The sequence below is a fragment of the Camponotus floridanus genome, unplaced genomic scaffold, assembly GCF_003227725.1.
Source record: "Camponotus floridanus strain SB8 unplaced genomic scaffold, Cflo_v7.5 scaffold10, whole genome shotgun sequence".
In the NCBI taxonomy this organism is placed as follows: Eukaryota; Metazoa; Arthropoda; class Insecta; order Hymenoptera; family Formicidae; genus Camponotus; species Camponotus floridanus.
The window spans coordinates 9341-34263 of NW_020229215.1; the positions used below are offsets into that span (position 1 = coordinate 9341).

Genomic DNA, 24923 nt, shown 5'->3' on the forward strand with positions numbered 1-24923 from the left:
TTTTTCTTAATAACTTTATGTAAATATTAGATTTAGTTGAAATAAAAATTAAGTTTATCATAATCATATTTCTCATAAACAGTCTCTGAATGCTGAGAATTTGGACATTATTTCACTGCGGCGTAAAATTACATTTGCCAGTTACAGTTTGATAAATAAAAATATATTATTTTACAAATGTATATTATTTTACGAAAGTCAATTTTAATTCAATTTAACTTTTATATGTATTTTTATACATCTTCGACATTGTTGAAGCAGAGATTAATAATTATCTTGAAATAACAGAAAAGAGATTTCGATGACGAGTAAATATTAGGTAAATGAATAAAATCACTTATTACACATAAGAATATATTTGATTTTGATTATTATCTATCTACTTTATCGGCTATTTGAATCGCCGACAAAGCTGAACGTTTACTAGAAAATGTCCAGATGTCTCTATATACTTTTGCGCTGCAGAAAAATTATATATGATACTCTGAAATTATTGCATTATTATTTTTGCAAGACTGAAATAAATTCGAAAATACTTTACGCATTTATCGTGTATAATTCTGATAATATTTTGCAATAAATAAAAAAATGTTGGAATGCTTTATAAAATATCTTACTCGACTATGATTGATTTTGTAATAGATAATTTGCCCATTGAAGATTTAGTCTTAATACAGATGATAATATAATATAATTAATATATAATTAAAATGCAGAATACCAAAGAAATAAACTTTGCTTGAAATCTATAAATACACATGTACACTGGAAAATAGTTAATTATAGACTTATAAATTGAGAAGATTTTAATAAGTTTAATATTTACAATATTTATATAGTAGTATAAATAATACGAATATAACATATATGTACACAAAGAAATACTTTTGATTGACTAAATTAAATCTAATAGACTCGAAGAGACGATCAAAACATCTACGCGAATTAAATCTAATTATTAAATTATAAATAAAAATCCAAGAGATGTTTTATTTAGAAATACACACATTACATATATTCATAAATATGTAATATATATATATATATATATATATATATATATATATATACTAATGATATAAATAATTATTTTCCAGCCTACATGTTAACTGTATTATTCGTCTATATTTTGTATTATTTTGTATATTAGTTGTTATTAATTTAAATATATATATAAATATATATTAAATGTATTTAAATATAATTAAATGTATTTAAATGTATTTAAATATAAATATAAATATATATTAAATGTATTTTGTGCCATATGTGTTTTACTCCAGTATTCAAGAGAAAAGAAAATCCTATTTTATCCAATTTAACTATATTATAAAACTCTAGCAATCTCTTAGAAATTGATATTATGAATTAATTTATTTATTTTATTAGAACATTCTCATAAATTCCCCTAAAATCCCCTAAAAAGTGAATTCTAACGCGTGTCCTTATCTAAATGCTACATAATTAAAATTAATTCTTAATTCAACGCAACAGGTGTTATGATATTATATTTCAAACATTGTGAAAAGAACTATATAAGAAATAGAATAAAATTTATAAAAATATTTTATATTATAAACATATTTATATTTAAAGGTACAAATACTATTTTTCTTCGGAATCAAGTATAGTATCGATTATCGGTACTCATCAATAGTAATGCCGATACCAAATCTATAACTTGCGGCGATTCAATATCGCATGTGCTGAAAGTGATGTTACTTAGTTGCCGCTTCCGATCCGGAAGTGGCGACGGAATCGCGCAATGGCAATGATGTAACGGCGGCCGGTGCCGGTAGTGTGTAGGCAATGGCACGGGGATAGGCCGTAATTGGTATAAAATCATCGAGCAAACACATCGGACAAGACAGCCCGGGATTGTGGGCGGCATTGCGTGCCGTCGTCCTGGTTACCGCGGAGGCGATTCCGCTAAAGCGGTCCCTTCGTCCCCGATTGCGCGCAAGTTCGCCGCCGATACAAGCTTGTGTGCACGTGTGCGTGTACGTATGCGTTTGTGTGTCCTACCGACACCCTTGCCAACGCACCGCCCTTGCCTTTCCTCCAGCTACACGCCAAATTTACCGCCACCAGCAACGCCAAAGATCACCTTCGATCAGAGGTGATCTTTTCTCTCTTTCTCATCTCGCGGAAATCGACCGGTGAAATTATGGTTTCGAGAATTTTTTAATGTTTATTTATGACGATTAATGTTTTGACACATATCTATAAAATAACTCTAGGATGGATAATTTGTAAAATTTATGGAGATAGAAATTTAAAAAAATTATTATCATTAAATTAGATAAGAGCGTGTACTCATAATTAAGCTTAATTTATAGAGATCTCTCTATTTTATTGCATTTTTAAATATTTCTTTTGTATACATACGTTATAGCCCTTAGATATTCTACTGGACTAAATCTAATCTTATCTTATTTTATTTGTGAAAACCACGATTTATACAGGAGCCCCATAAATCTCCATAATCCGTATCTTAATGATAAGCAAATACTATATCCCGCGATACAAATGTTTCTATAGCGCACGCAACCTGTCAAGTGTTTAGTTAAAATCCCCCTGCTCCACAAATCCGCGTTTATATCCCTAATCGCTAGAGATAATAGTCATTTCTGCGGTACCCACGATGTGGCCGATGCATATGTTACTTTTCGGAGAGTGTCATGCGCAATGTTATTTTTTACTGATATAATCAGAAAAAAAATCAATTTCTCATACTCTTTTGCAAAAATTTCAAATTTCAAATTTGATGCCGCAGATAAACGTCCTGGGAATAAACCTTCCTAATGGAATAGAATATACATATTTTCAATATTAAAAATGTCAAAATTAAATGTATAAATAGTTTTTAAAATTAATTCGATTATAAGAATAATTTTAATATTTTACTTTTTCTTTTTATTATGTACAATGTGATAAAAATAAGAAATTAAAAATAAATTAAATGAAAGACCGTGGAAAGAAGTTTGTAATTACAAAAATATGGCTTGCGCAATCGTTCTTTGCTGATTATGCACGGCCTCATTACTTTTCTTATGTGTGACCCAGCTCTCTTATACAATACTCGCACGTTTTACGATAAAGTAGACGCGTAGCGCGGAGACGTGTATAAAAGTGTAAGCCTCCCTTTCAGGTCTCATATTTTTACGAGCGACCCACGCGAAAAGAAACAAAACCACTTGCTGTGGCACAACAATTATCCACAGTCTACACTGTTCGAACCGACCTATTCACAGTTCTTTCCGCGAGCTGACTTTTAGTATATATATTATCCTATTTTCGCGTTCTATAAATAATCGCCGTCTGTATGCAAATGTTTTGACTTGCAATAACAACGTTATCACGTAATAAATGTCGTTTCTAACAAGATAGAATGGATAAATTAAGCCACTGAGAAGCTCCTTAAGAGATTAAGAATTTTAAAGAAATTAAAAGAAAATTATTATTTTATAATACATGTAATAAATATGCAACATATATATCATACAATGTATCTTTGTTTTATTATTTATAATTTGCCACATCAATTTTGAAAAATAACATTACTTGATTAATCAAGAAATATTATATTTTTTAATATATTTTTTAATATATATTGATAATCATAACAACTAATTCTTCCGTGTGATTCTACCGATACTTCTTGTCATGATAGAGCGAACGGAAGAATATGTCAGTCATGATATGAGAGTGTATAATGAGAACATTGGAGGCGGAATAGTCTGTGAGAGATGCCATTATCGGTCGCGTGCGACGACGCGTCGAGCCGCGTGCGGCTCATTAAATTCTTCGGCCGGTGAACGAAACGCGACCACAATTCTGTAAAATCGGGCGATCACTCGTTACAGGAGGTACCAATTGTCGAATATCGCCCGCGGCGTCGACTTGGAGCACGTGCGATCATATGTCTGAAATTTTTCAGGTCACAGCCTCCGCAATCAATTATTATAGATATAAAGCTAAAAGCTTTTAAAACATGTCACATTTAAGGTTTCTGAAATTTCTTGAATGATTCAATTATAATAATAGTGATGGAAAATATTGTAATTAAAGAGCCTCCAAGTTTATAGAGATTTCATTAAAGTTAGATATATATTTACAAGGCAAGTTTTGCTTTTCAGTATTATTGAAAAATTGTCTTATATCTTATTTAATTAATATTGATTTTAGATGACTATCTATTTTAATTTTCTTTGTATCTTTAATTTGTGGGAAAATCGTAACGGAGTAAATCGACTTTGGGGGAGTTAATGATTTCTAGAAAACTTGCTTTTTTATATGCTTGCTTTGATTGAGCAAGAAAGAGAGAGAGAGAGAGGGAGAGAGGAGAGCTGAATGACGATTATAAAATGGCACGTGTCTCTTTCTAAAGACGTCAAGGGACCTCATGCCGACAGGCACACGACCGCCGAAAGCTAAGCGACGGAGAATCATACGCGGTACAATTAATTTATTGTTTGTGCCAGCCGAGTGACAATCGGGATTGCGCGGCAAAAAAGCGGGATCGCTGCCTCGTCGTGTTTGTTGCACAAGGGATCCCCGCTGGATTTTGTGCGATCTAGATCGCTTTTATAAGCGATTCCGCTCTCTTAACTTAATGGTGAGAATCTCACGAATTATGTACGTGAAACCCATTATTGGGAAGGATGGGAGGGCTTTTCAATGCTTTTTTAAAATAATTCGTTTGTTCATGCACATTCAACTGAGTCTTATTCTCTTTTATTATATAACGCGCACTCGATAGAAAATAGAAATTTGAAATAATCGTAAACTAATATGAAAATTTGCATAACTAAATTACTTTAAATTACTTTAAATATACTTGTAAACATTTTTTAGATCTTTTTTTAATTGTGATATCTAATAATAATTTAATGAATTTTTTTATAATCTAGCTTTAATTCTATTATATACACACACATATATATATATATATATATTTATATAATTGAATTAAAACTATATATATATATATATATATATATATATATATATGTATATAAATATATAAATGTATATGAGATTATATAAAAAAATTTTTTATGAATTTTTCTGCAGTTGTTTTCTTATTACCTGAGAATGACTGTTAAATCGAGGAGATTCGAGGAGAATCGAGGATTAAGCAAAAAAGATTGTTGAGATTTTTTTGAAATTCAAGGATTCTTTTAGTAGTATTTCAAAAATGTTTGTTTGTTCTATAGCTTAACTTAGCCTGATCTTGGCTCAATCTAAAGCCAACTAATCCTAATAATCTTTATTCTAATAATCTTAGATTTTAGTCATCTTTACAAAAATTGTTATCCTTGACAAGAAATCACTGAAAATATTTCTTTTGAAAGAAAATATGTCTTTGTTGAAAGAATATAACTAGCTACATGGTATATGAAATATTTGTGAGGTTTATTTATCTTGCACCTGACTAGAACTAAATAAATTGACTTCACTATTTTCACGCCAAGATTATTTGTACATGACATAAATGTTAAATCTTATGTCTCGTTTATCAAAGAATATCATTATTTTATTTAGTCATTTTGTAGAATGCAAAAAGTTTTTGTTTTATTAATTTTTTTTATAAAATATTGCGCCGCATTAATATATTATTTTACACACAAAACTGCACTGTTGCAAAATGGTTTTAAAGTATAGAAGCAGGAATAAGGCAACAAGTAGAAAATATTATATTTTGTCAGAGGAAAATATGAGATATATTTTTTCTTGTATATATAGGTTTGCAGTGCACGCTCTATAGTTTTACATATTTACAAAACTTGATGCGGACACGTCATTTCCCTCGCTACGAAATTTCACACTTTACATATACGATATAAATAATTTGACTTGTGCCATGTGTGTGTATAATCAGCGTTAAAATGGTTGAGACATTTTTTTCCTTAGTGATTTTCGGAGTTGAAAAATTACTGAGAAATTACTGAATATCTAATTTCTCCATTTTGACACTGATCCTGTGATTTATATACGTGTAACAATCTACGAATTTCTCGTAATAAAATATTTCGCGATGATTAAAGTATACTAAATCTTGCACTACACGTTTATATTTACAACGTCATATACTTCTTTTACGTATTAAATACGTTCAATTGAAACATGGACTCAAATAGTTGTTTTTGATAAAAGTTTCAAAATCAGTCTGTGTTTCAGTTGAACATACCATATGTATATATTGGATACTCATTATTATTAAATAAGTATATAATATATAAATATAAATATAATGATACTAAGTTTTCGATAAAAAGAACGCGTTTCTTTGGTCGATTGGCACAAGCACCGGTCAGTCTTCGCGAATCAATGTAAATGCTATTTATATACATTTTATATGTATTTTGTGTACATCTTAATTTTACATATAATTAGGACAACTTATACGTCTACACAATTATTTACATATTTCGGAAGATCTCGCATTAATGGTGTATGTACAGCAACAATGCCAGTAACCTTATCAGCATATTTTTTTAATATTAGAACACTTTGTTTTAGTGCTCCAGATTGAAAAATTGAAAACATACAAATGATTTCTCATAATCTCACACTTATTAAACTTATTAAATATTATATATTTAATATATATGTTTAATTATATGTATATATATATATATATATGTATATATGTATATATATGTATATATATATATATATATATATATATATAAGATGTATATTATATGTTATATAAATACATATTATATATATTATTTATATTATATATTATATTATATATACATATATATATATATATATTGACTACATTATATAAATATATAATATAAATAATATAATATGTTTCATACGTATATGAATTCAGTATATATTGTAAAAGTTAATTAAAATAGATTTAAAAAACTATAGAAATAGATAAAATAGACTATAGAAATAGATTAAAATTTATTTAAAGTTCTTAATAAATTATTTGTATGAAATTTATATATTTAATTTCACGATATTTTCAATATCAACAAGAAAGCCTATGGAAATTGGAATATTATTTTGAGTTTTTATCGCACGAATTATTTTAATTTTTCTGATGTTTTCAATTTTTCATGCATCACCTTTAAATTTAAATGTTTTAATATTAATTAATATGCCATCCAGGGTATTCTCTTATTGAATTACTTTTTGCAGAAAGTTTTCAGAATACGCGTCCAGCGCGTGTAAAATATTCTTATTATCTTTCTATATAACATGTTCATGATATTAATGATTATGATCATTATTAGTTGTGAGATATTTAGTGTAGCTAATAAATTATAATATATCACAAACTAATAATTACTGTCACATTTCGAAATATGTGATACATATTACTGTCACATTTCAAGATATGTGATACACATTCGTATATAGAAATTTATAAGCTTATTTACTCCCGGTATTTTTTATGACGCATAAAATCATCATCGATCGAGTGTAATTTGTGCTAATTTTCGTTATCACGATCATTTAACATACCCCCTTTTAATAATAATTGTGCCATTGAGATAGTCATTTCTCATATTATCATCCAAATTTCATTTTCTATTAAAAAATGATATTAGAATTGTCAGTTGCGTTCTATAGTATCGTTTCTACAGTATCGTTTTGTAATCATATTGATTTCTCATCAAGCCTTCGTAGTTTTCCAAATTGTCATTTTTTAATTTAATTATTAAAAAAATTATAATTGATGTTATATTTATCATTATTTTTATTCTAATAATATTTTTAATAATATCATAGCTGATAAAAAATATTGAAGTTAAAAAGGTTATTTCGATTAGCATTTTAATCATTAATATTGCAATTTTACTGTGGAAATAATATGGGTATAAGAAAAATATATGCGGCGTAGAATTATGAGCAGTATTAGTTATATGTTTCCTGAAGTCTAGTCCACAGATGGAATTCGCCATTTTGTTGCAACTTTTTCCCACTACGTGAAACTTTGTGAAGCATCTGTCAGCAATAAAAGAAATATCCTCAAATAATATTATGTCATTCTTATCAAACACACTTTCGAAAATTGTTCACTTGTTGATAACTTTCATATATACAAGCAAAAGTAAATATGAAAATCTAAAATGATAATATGATAAATGATATGAAATGAATAATATTAAACTTTTAAAAATTACACACATCGGAGTATTAATTAAATCAATATTAAAAGATGATAACTTATTTTTATTTTTGTAACATGTAATTATTAATAACAATAATTTGCCATTTTTCTGGCGATACTTATCTTTTGCCATTGATTACGAGTTACCTTTCAAACTCGAGACGTTTCTTTCCTCCATCTTCCAGAGTCGTTTGTAGGGCGTCATATAAGTGACGTGAGATCCCGAAGCATTATAGGAACCGCTATTCGTCTGATGTCCAGAATATTGTTCTCCACTACATTCCGTCTCTGCGCAGTGACGCTGCTGTTGCTGTTGATGAAGATGATGATGGTGATGACGATGATGACGATGATGGTGATGATGATGATGATGATGATGATGCCCGCACGCGCCATCGTCGCAAGCGGCGTCGAAGTGCTACGTGCAAGGCACCTCAAATTGATGTCAGTGAACAAACTGATGGTGCGTCTCATAATGAGCCTGATGGTGCAAAGGTGGCGTACCACCACTGACTGGTGCTGTTTGATGCGCGTGTAAATCCTGAGAAACAGTGCTAGGACTATACTGTTGGGAATCGACAATGACACTGGTGTAGCCGGTCGATGATGTCTCGAGGTGATGCTGATGAGGATGTTTTACCGTTGCATTGCCATTGCTGTGGTGAGGCTGACTACAAGAATGATTTTGCTGGTAGCCTTCGTGATGTTGAAGCGTGTTGTAGCTTTCGTTATTATTGAAACCACAGTTCGGGTACATGATGACGCCACCTGCTTCGTTTAATGTCGTCGACGACGTCGAATCCGGTGGTATGTGATGATGATGATGCGATGAATGATATCCAGATGGTAGCAGAGAATTCGTCAAGTGCACATCCAAACCATCGGTACTACCGCAAGAACTCGAGGACGTTGAATAAGGTCGTTTCTGTTGGCCACTTTGAGGACTATGTTGTTGTTGCTGTTCAAGAGATGTCAGAGGGTTTGCCTGATGTAGCAGATGCTGAGGATGCTGTCGTTTTTGCTGGTTATTCTGCGGACTCTGTTGTTGAATAGTCAAGGAGGTGGCGTGATGCAAAAGATGCTGATGATGCGTCTCTTGTTGGTGTTGCAGGGTGTTTACGGGATCTTGGTGGAGATCTCAAAATTATAAAATAAATAATGATATTAGATAAAATCGGAAATTGTATAATATTTATTTATAATAACAATTTTATTGAAAAAAATTGGTGCAAACGATAAGAAAATACGAAGATGTGTGATTAAATTTTTTATTTTTACTGTTCTTCATTTGACCTTATAATTCTTATCTCATTCTCAAAATATATAATCTGAAATTTAAAAAAAAAATAAAAAATAATTTGAAATTTAAATATGTCATTATTAAGTCAATTTTAGACTCACCACTATATTGATAGAATAAATCCGGACTATAGTAAGCGCTGTCCTCGTGAGTTGCACCGTTGATGTGGGACGCGTACGGCGATGACGACAGGTAATGATTATGATTCGTCGAACCCGTCATATATTCCGAATTCGGATAGCCAGAGCTATCGGCATAATCGGTGTCGGGTGGTTCCTTGGTTCTACTACGATAAGAAGGCGGACTCGGACTGTGATTGTCCAAATCATTCGTGCCAATCGTAGGTGTTGAAACGGGAGCGCTCGGCGGATTTCCGGGACTCGAACACGACGACTTTTGCTCGCAATTCAGGATGAGACCGGTACTTTCGGTGGCCGTCAACACATAGTTTACGGAGACGATACAGTGCGGTCGCGAACTTCTTGAATTATGCACAATGGTCACGTATGACTGCATCCATACCCAGCCACCGGTCTTGGTCAGAAACCTGTAGTATCTCGTCGTCACTTGACCTTTGCGCAATACTGTCAAGAAGGCAATAGTGATTTTTAGCAAGGTTTAATGTTATAGAAGACTTATAATATTTTTATGAAAGATTTTTTTATAATTATAATCTATAGTACTAATATGTGTGCATTAATGTTTATATGCACATTATTATTGAATTTTATTTCGTACATTCCTTTCATTTTTATAAAATTCTTGATTTAACATCTTTATCTTTAGCAATCATTCTAGGAAAAATAAGCGGGAAGAAAGAATTGTTTGAATTTAAAGAAAAGAGTTTTAATAATCCAAGGAGGAGAAAAATTATGTATACGATTTCTTCGGAAAAATATCTTTCAGATATCCATGGTGTCGCCGTCAAATTGCGAAAAAAAAACCGAGCAGGAAAGAATTGTTTGAATTTAAGAAAGAAAGTTTTAATAATCCAAGAAGGAGAGAGAGAGAAAAATTATGTATACGATCTCTTTAGGAAAAATATCTTTCAGACATCCATGATGTCGCCGACATCAAATTGCGAAAAAAAACGAGTAGGACAGACACAGCGACATCGCAATCCGCAGGCGCAGACATTAGCGGCATTATGTCAGGTTCCCTTCGAGTCGCGCTCGTGAAACTGCGAGTCTGTTCAAACAGTGATAGCAGTAACAGCCTCCTACCTCGCTCTCACCTCTCGCTGAATCTCCCTCATTTCACTCCCTCTCGTTTTTACGCTATTCTCTCTTTCTCTCTCTCTCTCACACACACACACACACACACACACACACACACACACACACACACACACACACACACACACACACATATAGAGAGGTATAGACACGCGCATGCCGGCGACCTCCTCTTTTCGTCGGCGCACTATGGCAGAGCATTGTTCAATCAATAATGTACACCCTGGGTATACCACGTGTGCACGTACTTAGAATAAACGCGCGGGATGGCGAGGGAGAAAAGATGGAAAAGAGTGGAAATACATTATAACTATGCGACACGCGAGAAACGTGAGAAAAGATCAAAGAATATTTCGTAAGGGCGATGTAAGGCGTGTTAAGCAGCGTCAGCTGCTTTCGGTCCACGAAGAGCCTATCCTCCTCGAGTCTCGACTTGAGAGGACCTTCGTCAGACCATCGGTCGACGTGGAAAATATCGAGGAAAATATTTTCAAACGTTTGTTTCAGTTATTCCTTTGAATTTGCAATATGATTGAGTCTCTTGAAAATAGACGTTGACTTTCGGTCTAGAAAATATATACAGTGAAAATATATCCAAAACAGAATATGCGACCATTTCTTTCGCGTAAATAATTGCATGCATTACGCAAAAAGAATCTTTCTATTCTATTAATGAATGCTTTTGATAGAATTTTTTTAAACGAAACATTTTAAACAAACTTAAATTTTGCAGTTTGTTAAGTAAATAGCTAGAGTATCGAATTAAATTAAATTATTTAAAAAATATGAATAAATTTTTTACAGGGTATATATACATATTATATTTAAAAAAAAATTTTATTGTAGACAATATTAAATACATTCTCTTCATGCGATTATATCATTAAAAATAAAATTCTGAATAATAAAATTATTTAACCTGTCCCATAAAGTGGGTTTCACAACCCATAATAATGTATAAAGGAATACTTACAAACATGAATAATATGTAAAGGAATACTTACAAATATGATGAGCATGTCGTAATTGCAAGACGTCGCAACCATGAACGTAATGGTACAATGTCTTCTCTATGAGATCCGGCGGGTCATATCCTGTTAATTGCGCTACCCTGTAATAACACAAGATATAACGATAATTTTCTTCCAATTTTTTTGCGATTTTATTACATCTCTCTGCTTAAAAATTCTAACGTATATTAAAGAAGCTCATATTTTCCCTGGAAGGATTTTTTTTTTTTTTTAATCTAAATGTCACTTAATTTTTTTAAATCATAGAGACACGTCTATATCCGTTTTAGCCACGCAATTATTTTTCCCGTGTAATTCGCAACGCGTCATATATCACTCATACGCAATGTTAACAGAACTACAGTCCAACAGATCCGCTGATTGTTCTTCGGGCTTGTTTTCGTCGGGATTTACGGTGCGAGCGTCGCGAGTTTGCACAATGCTAGCCGATTCCGGGGACGTATGTGTATGTATAATATAAAATTTCATCGCGCTCTTCTATCCGTGCTATATTTATACTGCATCACGTGTTCGTTCCCAGTGAACGAGCGGGTGCGTAACGCGGGCTCGTCAGCCTCGCCGGTGGTGGATATTTATTTGCCGCGGATGGAAAGGAAAAAAAAGAGGATATATACGCGGTATATAGCGTTCGGTAACACGAAACTGATTTTAATGGCCGTACCCCGCTCGATCGGGGGCACCGCTCGCGGGCCTTCCATCGAAATATTAACGGCGCAATACGACACCCAACTATAATTACATTGGAAATAAATAATCCACTGTGTCCCGGTGCTCGAGTCAACACTGCTCGCTTCCTCTTGCAACGCGGGGAGATCCGGCTCCACCGATAAAAAGAAGTTTATTCGAGAGAAATCATTCTTTTATTTTATATATATATATATATATATATATATATATATATATATTTCTATTAATATTATTACGCAATTAATACCATAGATTTTGCTTTATCTATGTGATCTCTTTGAATGCACAATTTTTTTATTCATGTAATTATTATGATTATATGACTTTAACTGACTTTTTTATTAATTAAAATTAATCGATTAATTTCTATTTATTTTGTATTAACGACTAAAAAATATGGGGAAAATATAAAGGTGCTTATATTGATAATTAATATCTTAAAAATACTTTTATGAAAAAAAAATGGAGAAAAAATGATTTAATGAACAACATATCGTCAAAATCTTACCGTGCATCGAGAAATATGAGCTTCAAATCGAGCGATGCCCGGAACATGAACATGTTGTGGTGCAATTTGATTTCAGTTATAGAACTTGTCGGCAACGAATGGCCAACCGCCAATAGACCGACATTACGGACACAACGACTAATACCGTCCTCGTATTCAGATCCGATGGGTAGCTCCACGATACACTTTAAATAACCGGAACAATGTATGACCTGAAACATCAAATCAAAAAAACGTCGCATAAGCTTCACGTTTTTTCTTAAAAATATTACAAAGTTCCTTAAATGTTACAATTTACAATATTTTTTTAAAATTGCTCTTAACCAAACATATTCAATATACAATATTATAATGGTTCTTTCATTTTCAAATTTTATTCTTATTATATTCTCAAAGAATTGAAAAATTCGACATATATGTAAAATCTGACAGCTCATTCAGTCAAACGAATTTTTACAACACGTGTAACACGTTGCATGCAGTTTGAAATGCATACGAGCCTTCGCGATATTATTCCTTTGGTCGAACGTAAGTGCGATACTCGAATGACTCCCTCACGCGCTGCCGTTGAAGTACAGATATTTGCGTGGGACACAACGTCAAATTAACAATTCCTGCTTAATTGAATGGCCGATGATGCGAAAAAAGCCTCGCTGAATGTCACGCTTCCGTCTCGAGTACTAGGGCGAATTTGTGAAGCAAATAGGCCCCTTATTATGCCCGCGTTGCATATGCCACCTCGTATGCAATTCCGGTGCATCAACGTGCGTTACGACGCGAGAGAGACTCGAGGAGAATTAAAGAAGAGGGCGATCACCCTTAATCTTACTCCGAATTCACGCATGTCTCGCCAAACAAAGCGATCAAAGCTATCAATAAAATATTTTTAAGCTTGACTTTCTTTATTAATGTTAAAGTTGCATTATGTAATTTTAAAAAGAAATAATCAAATTATGTTAATTGATAATTAGATTGAAAAATTGATTAAATCAAATACAAAAGATAATTTTGATTAAATTGAAAACATTTTATATAATTTAAAAAGGTAATTTAGAATGGTATAAATTAAAAGTTGAAAAAACTTAATTTAAATGATTAAAATTATATATAATAATTAAAGTTATATTGTTATAAATTATACTATAAATTATATTATATTTCATATCTATATTATATCAAAAAATAAACTAAAATTAATCAAAATAAAATAAAATTTAATAAATTGCATCGTCGATTATCGGAGCTATAATTTGATGAAATGTAATAGTGTTTCTGAAAATTTCTTGACACATTAACTTGACGCATTATATTTAGAACAGGTATTTTTTGTCATCTAAACTTCATGCATTTGTTAAAGCATTTGTGTTATTCAAGCATTTCCGTTCGCGCATTGACAAAAGAGAAGTCAACTATAATCCGTTCTTTGTACGTCTATAAGCATCAGGGATAAGTCCGCCCCCTTGTCCTCACGCCTTTCGGCTGATCTAACAGTTCGCAGGGGTTGCATTCATGACTTTTTGTATTGGGGATCTTTCGCTAGGGCTACGGTCATCATGGCACTATGGTTTGAACGACCTATTTGCCAAACATTTTCCTGCATAAGAGCTTGTCTTCGTCGGTTAGCAAGTGCAAGGTATGTCACGGCTCATCCCCCTTTGTTCTTCATCAGAACGATAACGTTGCCCGTTATTGCCAGAGCATATGTTGAAAGTTTGGCAATGACGGGGAAAGTTAACTCAAGCAATCTTACAGATTTCGGAAAATTAAGGCCCCCTCCCTTCTTTCATAAATCGAGATTAATGTCGGTTTGCGATTTTTCGCAATTTGCGCAGCACATCCCGTAAGTCTGATTAATTGAGCTAACATATTGGTTGAAATCGATCCGATAAATATTTGAGAAGGTAAACAATCAAAAAAGTCATATTTTATGAAAAAATTACATAATTATATAAGCTTTTCATAAAAATTTAAGAATATTTAAAATTATTAAAATTACATACTTCAATGTTAATAATATATATTTCTTTAATTAATTCAGCTTCAAATATATAACATATAAACTATCGCTTTTTCCTCTTCAACTTTGTTTTTTCTTTTTCTGATCAATTCTCGCTTATCAATAATGTATGAATTTATAGTTCTTCGAAAAAAATTGATAGAAATATAAGAATATATATTTTAGATTGAATATGAATTTTAAATTTTTATATAATATCATCCACCACATTTGATGTTTATTTTTTTTATGAATCGCACAATGTGATCGATACAATAGCATCCCTACTTTAACTATTGTTTAGTATTTAATTTTGTATTCTCTTTTTATGATTTCTTGTACAATGCAAGAATACTACAGTAAAATTATAATATCTCTTGAATACATTTTTGAGAATAATAGAAGGTTAAGTTTCAATTAAATATAATAAGAGATATTAAATCCGTTTATTATAATTCCTTTTTGAATTATAGTAAACGTGATTTTCAAGACATGCTATTTTTTATGAAAATTTTGTTTTCTTCTCTATTTACCTTGTATCCTTCCGTGACAAGACCCGCATTTCTTTTCGCCAGAATGCATTTCATTCTGAGGAGAAAGGCACGTTCCAGCTCGATCTCGCCTCGCGAATTCGGTGGTGGAAATGTGAAACCCGCGAGCTCCGCGGGGCTCTGCGGAAGATTCAGCACGGAAATCATCTCGTTGCGATCATCCGGATAAATATACTCGAATATACTATTTCCTGTTAATTCCACCTGTACATACGAACAGTTATCGGTAATCATCATCAGTAGTTTTTGAATTAGTGCAAATTTTTTGGTGATATAACATATGAGTAATATATTATATAATATTTATATTGCATAATAATGTAATTTTGCGCGAGAAAATTTGATCGAGAATTGCATGCAAGATATTTTTTCATATTATCTATTTATTATCTATTTTTATGGTGAAATTGTTTTTCATATATTTATGAAAAAGTAATTAAATCAGTCTAATACGCAATAATTAAATATAGTTGCGTAGATTTATCATTCTCGAAATTACCAAAATAACATTATTAATTAATTAAATAAATGAGGGGATATCTCCCACCTGGGACAAACCTAAGTGCACGCTAGCTGTCTCGCTAATGTACATAATTTTTCCATCAGGCGCCACGACGAATATAAACCCATCCAGTGTCTGCAGTCAGAAATCATCTGTTATCACAGTTTTAATTCACAACTTGTATGCGAATATATAATAAGTAAAATAATCTCATTGAATTTTAAATCATTAAAATTTTGCGAGTAGAAAATATTATTGCGTATTCTCAAAGTGAAAATTTCATGTTAATGTCAATATAAATTGATAGGAATATAAATTACGTTCACACACTTGTAAAAGATGAGAACCTAATTCCTTGATAGCTGCCTCTAAAGGATTGTTGGGCGGCGGTGCAGCGCCCCATTCGTCTCCGAGACCTGAAAAATTTGGATTCAATTAAAAAATCAATTTCTTTTTTGTTATATTGAAGCGTGCATATATTCAAAAATATATCTGTATTCGAAAATATATTTTTTTCACGCAAAATATATCGAATAACACATTATATGTCTGACACGTTGTACTTAAAATAATTTATTAAATTTTTATATTTTAAATGACGATAATAAAGTAATAGTATTTCCATAAAATATTAGTGTTCCATAATTACAATTTTTTAAAACTAATTTGTCTATTTTAATAATTTAATGAAATTTATCTTTTTTATAACTTGTTAATATAATTTATTTTATTTCGAAAATTTTCAATGTTTATTTTAACGAAGATATTACACAAACAGACAAAGTAATTCTTTCTCAGACAAACGATTTTTTTTTCATTCTTTATCTAATATATATATTTATAGCGATATTTCATACATAGTATGTAATTAGCAGATGTGTTCTTTGTCTGTGCATTAATCACAGTGTGTATACATGCAACGGAAACATTTTTTGTCACGTAAAACTACAGGAAATAATTTGATTTAATCACTTTTTTGCTGACGAATTAATACTCTTTTCAAGTTTTTTAAAGCATTTACTTTATTTATAGTATTTATGTTTCATAATTATAGATTAACACAATCAATGTGTTTAATTGATTTAATAATAAATTATTTTAAATTTTACTGTGATATTTACCGTGATATTTAAAAAATTTCGGAAATCATATTCATTGCTACGTTTATATGTCACAGATATATATTTTGGAGCATATTTCTTTAGAATTTGATTGTCAATTGACACACTCCTAAAATTTTATTTTAAGACACGACACATATCATATCTTTTTTTGATCAATATACAATAGTACGCATTTGACAGACAGCTCGATTCATCTCAAAAGAAAAAAATAATCTCGATTCAAAATTCTTCGCTATCATTGTGTTACATCGAAAATTCTATATATTTGAAATCTAATGTAACAGGTCTGGAAAACATGAAAAATACATCTCATTTCAATGAATTTTATCAAGATTTGATAGATGTCGATATTATCTTTAAATTTCTATTGTGTATTGTTAAACTATAAAGAAAGAGAGAAAGAGAGAGAGAGGCAAATTATTATACAATAAATCATATACTTTCTAGAAATTCAAAATAGTGTTTATAACACATTACATTTAATATCAATTTCTTTTAAATCGTAAAAGGTTAATCTTGTGGCATATAATCGATGGCAATCGGCCTCTTAAAAAATTTTACGCTCGCTTTTCAACGAAGCGTTCGAGAAAGCGCCCCTAAAAGCGTCGTCGTGAGGACGTCGTGTCTCTTTTTCCCGAGAATAAAGACGGGACGATCGTTCTAGAGGGATGCAGCCACTTGAAATTCAATTCGTCGATGTCGTAAGAGGGAGAATCGAACTGGGGAAGGCCTTTGTAACACTATAACAGCCCCCATGCTTTGCTTACAAAGCGCCGAGGACTAACAATGCATTAAGTGCGCAATCACATCCATCTCATCCGATACTATTTGCCCTTTGCGCCTAAGAGTCCGGCTAAATTCACGAATACCAGTTCTTGCAGCTGGTAAAAACAAAAAGGTTATTAAATGAATTCGCGGTTATTAGCGCTCAATTATCACCGTTAAAGGATAGCGTAACAATATTCTCTCTGGTGGATTTAGAGTGTTTGTGATAAGGTTTAGGTTGTTTGTGAATGGCGTTGTAATTTACCTGAATCACCTTTAATATTTTTGCCTTTTTCTTCCTCTCTCTTTTTGGCTTTTTTATTTCTTTTTTATGTACTTTCGTAATGAGTAAAAAATATCATTAAAAACGTTTATTATTACTTTGTTATCGTAAGATAACGACACACACGTAACGAAATAACGAATATAAATTTTTAAATAATTATTAAAAACGGAAAATATTACTAATTTGCAATTTTCATTACCATGAGGGAAAACAGCTCTCATTTTAAGATAACTAGTCGTGAGTCTGATGACGCTGGCCTTATCCAGTTGTGTCGTAATGGCGGCTGGAAGAGGTAGCAGCTTCGCTAGCTCCTGAAATTCCGTATTCTCTTTCTCTCGGCGCGATCGCGCGGCGTTCTTGCTTTTTTCTTTCATCACGATTTCCTGCGGATGTCCGGATGTGGCGTGGCTACCGATTGAATTATTATTATTATGAAGACAGTACGAACGATGCGAGCTCAAATCCAATGTGTCTGATGAAGGGCTGTCGCCTGTAAATGAAGAAAAGTAGGCATTTTAATTTGTACTAATTACTTTACAAGAATAATCTGCAAATTATAGAGAAATTCTCAAGAATACAAAATACGTCAATCCATATCAAGAGTTTATGATAAAGTTAGGTATGCGTGATCTATGTGCGTGCGTGCAAAATCGATACAGCATAACATACATCGCAATTGTGTTGCACAAGCGACAGCGTAAAATAGTCGCACTATCAGCATACCGGGGTGAATTAACTTAACTCCGCTATGCCTGACACGGCTGACTACACGAGTTCCAGTTCCATGCCCGCCCGTAATCGCAATTCCTCGTCATCATTAATGTCGTCGGTAGAGATGCCGACGTAACACTTGATATCTCGGCAATGTTGATAATCGGTTGGAAAATATGGCTGTTTGCCATATATTTGTTTGCATCTTGTTGTCGCCACTATATCTATAGAATATTTTCCCTATATTTTGTCAGTCATCTTTTTCATGATATAAATACCAGTCACATTACTTAATATTATTATTGGAAAATTTATACATATATATATAATTTATTTATTTAATTATTTTTTTATATATTATTTTATAATGAGATATGGTTATAAAATTTAAATTATTTGAAGAAATATGAATTTGTGTGTTGCATATATTTATTATTTCTAAAATGAGATGAATAATCGTTTTATGTATGAAATAACCATAATAATGGTATAAAAATTTCATACATTTTTTACGTTTTATGGGAAAAAGTCGCATCGGATGATTGAAAAGGTCATCGGTCTGTAGAGATCGGAATTTTGCAGGCGCAATTATTTGTCTTGCAGTATTGGCGGTCGTGACTTTATTTCGAAATCACGTTCGAAGTTGAATTACATTTTTCCCAGGTGAAATAGAACCGTCTCTATGGACACATCGTGTGCAATCCATAAAATTGGGACTACGAATTTTATTTTAATTTTCCATAACTTTGCGGGCGCGTGACGAATTTCGAAAGTATAAAAATTGTAATCGAACCGGCTTATATTAACAGACTGTTGAACAATGTGAGAAAAAGTTATGCAATTCTTATGTCTTAAATATTTCTATTTTATATATGATTCTAATCACATATATATATATAAATTTTTATATTTTATTTAGAAATAAAATCTTTTAAAAGAAAAGGTAATTTTCTCTCCTCTAAAACTCCATGAAGGATGCGAAATATGAATCACTTATTAAACGAAATTAAAAGTAACCAAATTATTTTTTTGCAAATTAAATTTATTTTATTATTTATCTGCTTATATACTTTAGCCCATTGCACAATTAAGTTAAAATTTTTACTATATTATTTCTAATTCTTAAATTCAATTTTATATTGATAAAATTAAATTCGATTAAAATATCTCCTGCTTTAAATCGGAGGCCGAAATAAATTTCTTAAATACTTTCTAACTGCGGTCGATACAAAAGGAATTTTGATGAGATTTGACTTGTCTCGTTATTCGCGACTGATACTACGCGAATGTCGCGTAACGACGATGTCGAAACTCCTTGTTCTAAGAAATGAAAGCAAAGGGAGCAAACTGTCATTAAAATGCCAGCAAGAGAGCAATCTAACGACGTAGAGCTACCCAGACTTCTCTCGAATGGAAATTCGCCTGAATAATGCATTTTTTTGCCGCTTTGCATTCGGTGACTGTTCTAACCGACCTACACGCCTCTCAATTTTTTTAGAAGAATATTTTATTAAATATATAAAAATGTGCTGTATGTGTTTTTGTATTTGACTTTAGAAAAGTCATTTTTCGCTTTATCTTTTTAAGTGTTCCGTTTTTATTTAAATATAATTTTCTTTTTAAAACAATTTCTAATTTACATGTATATAACAATTTTTTATTCACGCTCTTTTTGCAATAAATAATTCGATGAGAATGTTAACTATTAGAATACTATTTCATTTATCATACAACGAGCTTTATTTGATATATTGAGTGGCTGCCATTGCGAGAAAATTTCAGAATCCTAGAAATTCTGTTTTACAGCTAATTGGTATGTCTAACTCCTCGACAAATGCATTTTAAGACGATTAAGCAGAGGAAAATATTAAGATAAGAGTCAAACACAACCGTACAGAATATTGTGACAAATTTACATATGCATTGTTATGCTACCTGGAAATATTACTTTTCCGCGATAATATGCACAACATAACGTCGGCTGCCACGATTTCTACATTCGCGGAAACCATACTCAAACATCATTCGTGCTTGTTGCGTTATTAGGAAAACTGCAGGTTCGTAATAGACCGTAGGAGTGAATAGGTCCGGGGAAAAGTAATTCTACACCGAGAATATGTTGCTTTCTCATTGGTCAATTTCAATGCAGTACTCCCACGTTGCAACTACGAGACATTCAAGAATTATCGTGGTAGAAATTAGAGGTGGCTCCCAGCCAAAGACGCCACTTCAAGCGCAATAGAACAATTTCATATAATTGCCAATAACCAATTAAGAAAATAATGACTCTGATAATTATTCGTATTTAAAAGTATTAAATATGAAAATCAAAAATATGAAAAATAAAAAATTAGCTGTTAAAGTAAAAATATTTATATTTAATAATTAGAGGGAGGCTTTGATTAAAATGTGAAGTATGAATTCCTTATGAATTTTTTATCATTTATCCTTATGAATTTTTATGAGTATTATTTTATTTTTCAATTTATTAAATATTAAAGAATTTTTAATATTTCATAATAATTATTTAATCTTGTAAGGGACTTCAATTAATTGTAAACTTTTAAGCAGATATATAAGAAATATTTAATATTATTTTTGTATACTTTGTTATACAGTAAAATTAAATGTGTGCTTAAAATTCCAGCGCGAGAAAAAATTTAATTATTAATACAAATATAAATATAAATATTGTTATTTTAATGGTTTTCATATTATTATTTTAATATTTAATTAGAAATGTCCTCTGATTCAAATTAGTAAATTTGAAAATTTAAATAAATTTAACTGCTCAAATATCAAAATTTTAGATATATTCACTTTTTAATAATTAACTTATATGTTGTATAACATGTAATTCGAATATTTTATATATGTCACTAGAATCCGAATCGCATTTATATTCTAGGTTGTATAAATACTTAGTACCTTTCTGATTCTTTTGTTTGTTTCTGGTTCTCCAATTTCGGATATGAAGATCGCTTCTTGAGATAGTCAACCCACGTTCGTGATTTTCCATTGGTACCATACTGCATTCTATTACAATTATCTGAACTCCAACACCATGTAGATTGTTCACAATATTTTGCACGTGTTCTTAACGTGTTAGAACTACTTAATCATCAATTCCAAGCACGTATATATTAAGAAACTGCTATACTGTTACTTTGATCACCTGATCTTGATATTCAGCGCATCAATTTACGTACATGTTAATGGTCGAAAGTACCGATCGATATTTGGGATTTCTGCAAAGAATCTTTTGCAAAAAAAGGTTTTACGCTCTTATTTATATCACACAAAAGTGATTGCATAAAATCTTTATATATATATATATATATATATATATATATATATATATATATATATATCCGTTTCGAAGAACACTACACACGACAAGAAGAAGGAACCTGTGTTTCTCGCGTTGAAATCTCGACTAGCGTGCATTGGTTTTAAAGCAATTTATTGCCGCTTCTCACAGCTATATCTTCCTTTCGTTCCTTGCTCATCTCAACCAAGCTGTTTTCCAATGGAGTAGGTAAGCTGGGAGAAGTACCACCCTTATTTTAAGCTCCACCCTTCGTAGTGGGTCAGCCCCAGGGACTCGACAGTATACACGCACATGCGAACATTCGTGTATACGTTCCCTCAGTTTTCGAAAAAATAGCTAAAGGCCGAATGACAAAGACAAATTCCCGAATAATATGGAATTTATAATATTATTAAAAATTATTATTTTCGAACTTTTAACATTGCTAATTCAAAAGAGAAGTGATATGAAAAATTTGAATTACATATTAAGAACTCTCTATGGTTTGGAGTTTAATATCAAATATACAACATATGCGATGGAGAAAAGAGCTTTATATATTGAAATGTGCAAAAAAAATAAATGATAGTTTTAATTAGAGTTTCTGATCATATGTAATGCATACAAAAAGATAAAGATAATATACATATAATAGCAAAAGGCTAAACTTTTTTTTTTAAACAGCTAGGAGAGTTACATATATTAGAAATTACATTATCGATGGCAAGGAAAACTGATAAAATATCTTAAAAAACAAAAACGGTATTATTTTTATTATTAATTAAATAATTATTAATTAAATATTATTAATTAAATATTATTTATATTTATAAAAAGAAAAGAATTATAACAATAGTTATACATTTTTTTAAACTTAACCAATAATGATATAAAATAGAAGTAAATTCTGTAAGAATAGAAACATTTCCATTTATAAATATTAAAATTGATTATGTCAAACATAAAAACAAAAATGTAGATGGAATGAAAATACAGAAGCAAACATAAAAAGAAATTCCTTAAGATATATATTAGGGAAAACTTATACTTTAAACATAGATAAATTCAAAAATATATGGCGAATCAAAGCAATGTTAATGGTGATCGTTTATATTAATTGACAAGATTTTGCACGTTTTTTTAATAATTTCATATGATTCAATTTATAGAAGTAGTCATAGGACCGAAAATTTTGCATGTGTGTGATTCTTTTTTTGTAAAATTCATATTAAAGTTATATTAAGCAGCAATTTCAGATTTATCATGTTGATAATTATTGTCAAAATTGTTAAGCAGGACGATACATTAATCTTCATGTCAAATTTTAAAAAGTTTTATACTATTATAATTATAGTATTATTTTATAATAATATTATACACAAAATTTTGTTTCTCTTTCTCTTGTTTTTCTTATATAAAGATAATATAATTGTAAATTGTTTTTTAACAAATTTTATTTCTGAAAAATACATTTGATTTTAAATTTTAAATTTTATACAATTTAAAAAGAAAAAATTTGGAGCAGAGTTGAAAAAATATTATAACAATTACACTTGTTAACTTATTGTACGTACATATCATATTTAACATGTTCCAAGCCGCGTAGTATATGTTCCAGTCTAAACTTTCCGTTCAAGTTTTTTTATTTAGTACATCTTAACTTCTATATTCTTTTCTTCATCATAATTTTTGTAGTATTAATTATAAATATTGTAAGGAATATGTCATTAGCAAAACTATTAGTCTTGTTAAGGAACGAAAAATCATCTAAAATTGATTCGGCACAGAGAGTCATTCAAAATCGACCCGGCACGGAACGTATATAATAAAATTGTTAGTGAAACTGTAGAAAAGTTTCACACTTTCCAATTCTCCATTTTAAATAATCTTTAATGAAGAACATATGTGAATGTGAGGTTGAAAACATGTGTTTGCAATATATCTTATATTTAGTATTTTATCTCATGTATTATTCCTTTAAGGCAGGTAGTAAACAGCTTTTGCAGGTAACAAAAATTACTCATTACTCTCATTTTTCATTTCGCATAATCTTGAGTTGACAAGACAAGCATACTAGCATGCGAACGCCATATGTTTGCAATAATCCTATGATCTTTTAATTCCATTGTTTTCTGTATATTATTCCCTCTCGAAGAAGCCTATAGGTAAAATTATTAACAGATGTTAAAATATACATTCATCGATTTTTCATTGTCATTTCATTGTTTCGTATGAAAAATAAAGATATAGAGAATAAAAAGCTTTATATTTTTATCTCTGAAAGTCGGTCGAAAATAGAATAAAAGTAAGGCTTAAAATGTGACAGAATAATCGCGAATGTTCTTCGTACATTTGTATAATATTATTCATTGTTTTATGATCAGAGATATTTGCAGATATCAAAAAACTCGTAGATTTCTGGACATACCGTATGTTTGTTAAATATTCGTTTTCGTGGAAACAGTTTGCAGGTTGTGCTTCCTACATAAATCTATTATTAAAAGAGATTTACCAATCTTCCGCAGAGATCCCTGGTTTTGTATTTAGAGTGTTTACTTTCTGACACGCCAGCTTCACCCTTTCGTATCTCCAGCTTTCCCAAAGAGATGCGTTTTACATGAAAACAGGTTAAGATTTTTGGGGATATTGATTCCAAATTTACTATCAAAATTTGAGTTCGAAATGGCAGATTCGAGATGGATCCATGAAAAACTGAAATATCGATATATCGATATTTAAAATATGAGCTGGGATTTTACTTTTTTAAATATATA

General features: G+C 30.9%; 1 protein-coding gene across 2 annotated transcripts in view; it reads right to left on the reverse strand.

Moving 5' to 3' along the window:
- Positions 1-8534: 8534 nt before the first annotated feature.
- Positions 8535-24923, reverse strand: part of LOC105255331 (single-minded homolog 2) — a 35160-nt gene continuing 18771 nt past the window's right edge. For both annotated transcript variants that reach the window (XM_025409639.1, XM_020028812.2), the window contains exons 2-9: positions 18328-18618; positions 16284-16369; positions 15999-16088; positions 15434-15655; positions 12905-13116; positions 11683-11789; positions 9545-10027; positions 8535-9280 (exon numbers count right to left, since the gene is read on the reverse strand). In XM_025409639.1, coding sequence (XP_025265424.1) covers positions 8589-9280; positions 9545-10027; positions 11683-11789; positions 12905-13116; positions 15434-15655; positions 15999-16088; positions 16284-16369; positions 18328-18502 — 2067 coding nt within the window. In that variant the 5' untranslated portion in view covers positions 18503-18618 and the 3' untranslated portion in view covers positions 8535-8588. The remainder of the gene's footprint in view (positions 9281-9544; positions 10028-11682; positions 11790-12904; positions 13117-15433; positions 15656-15998; positions 16089-16283; positions 16370-18327; positions 18619-24923) is intronic.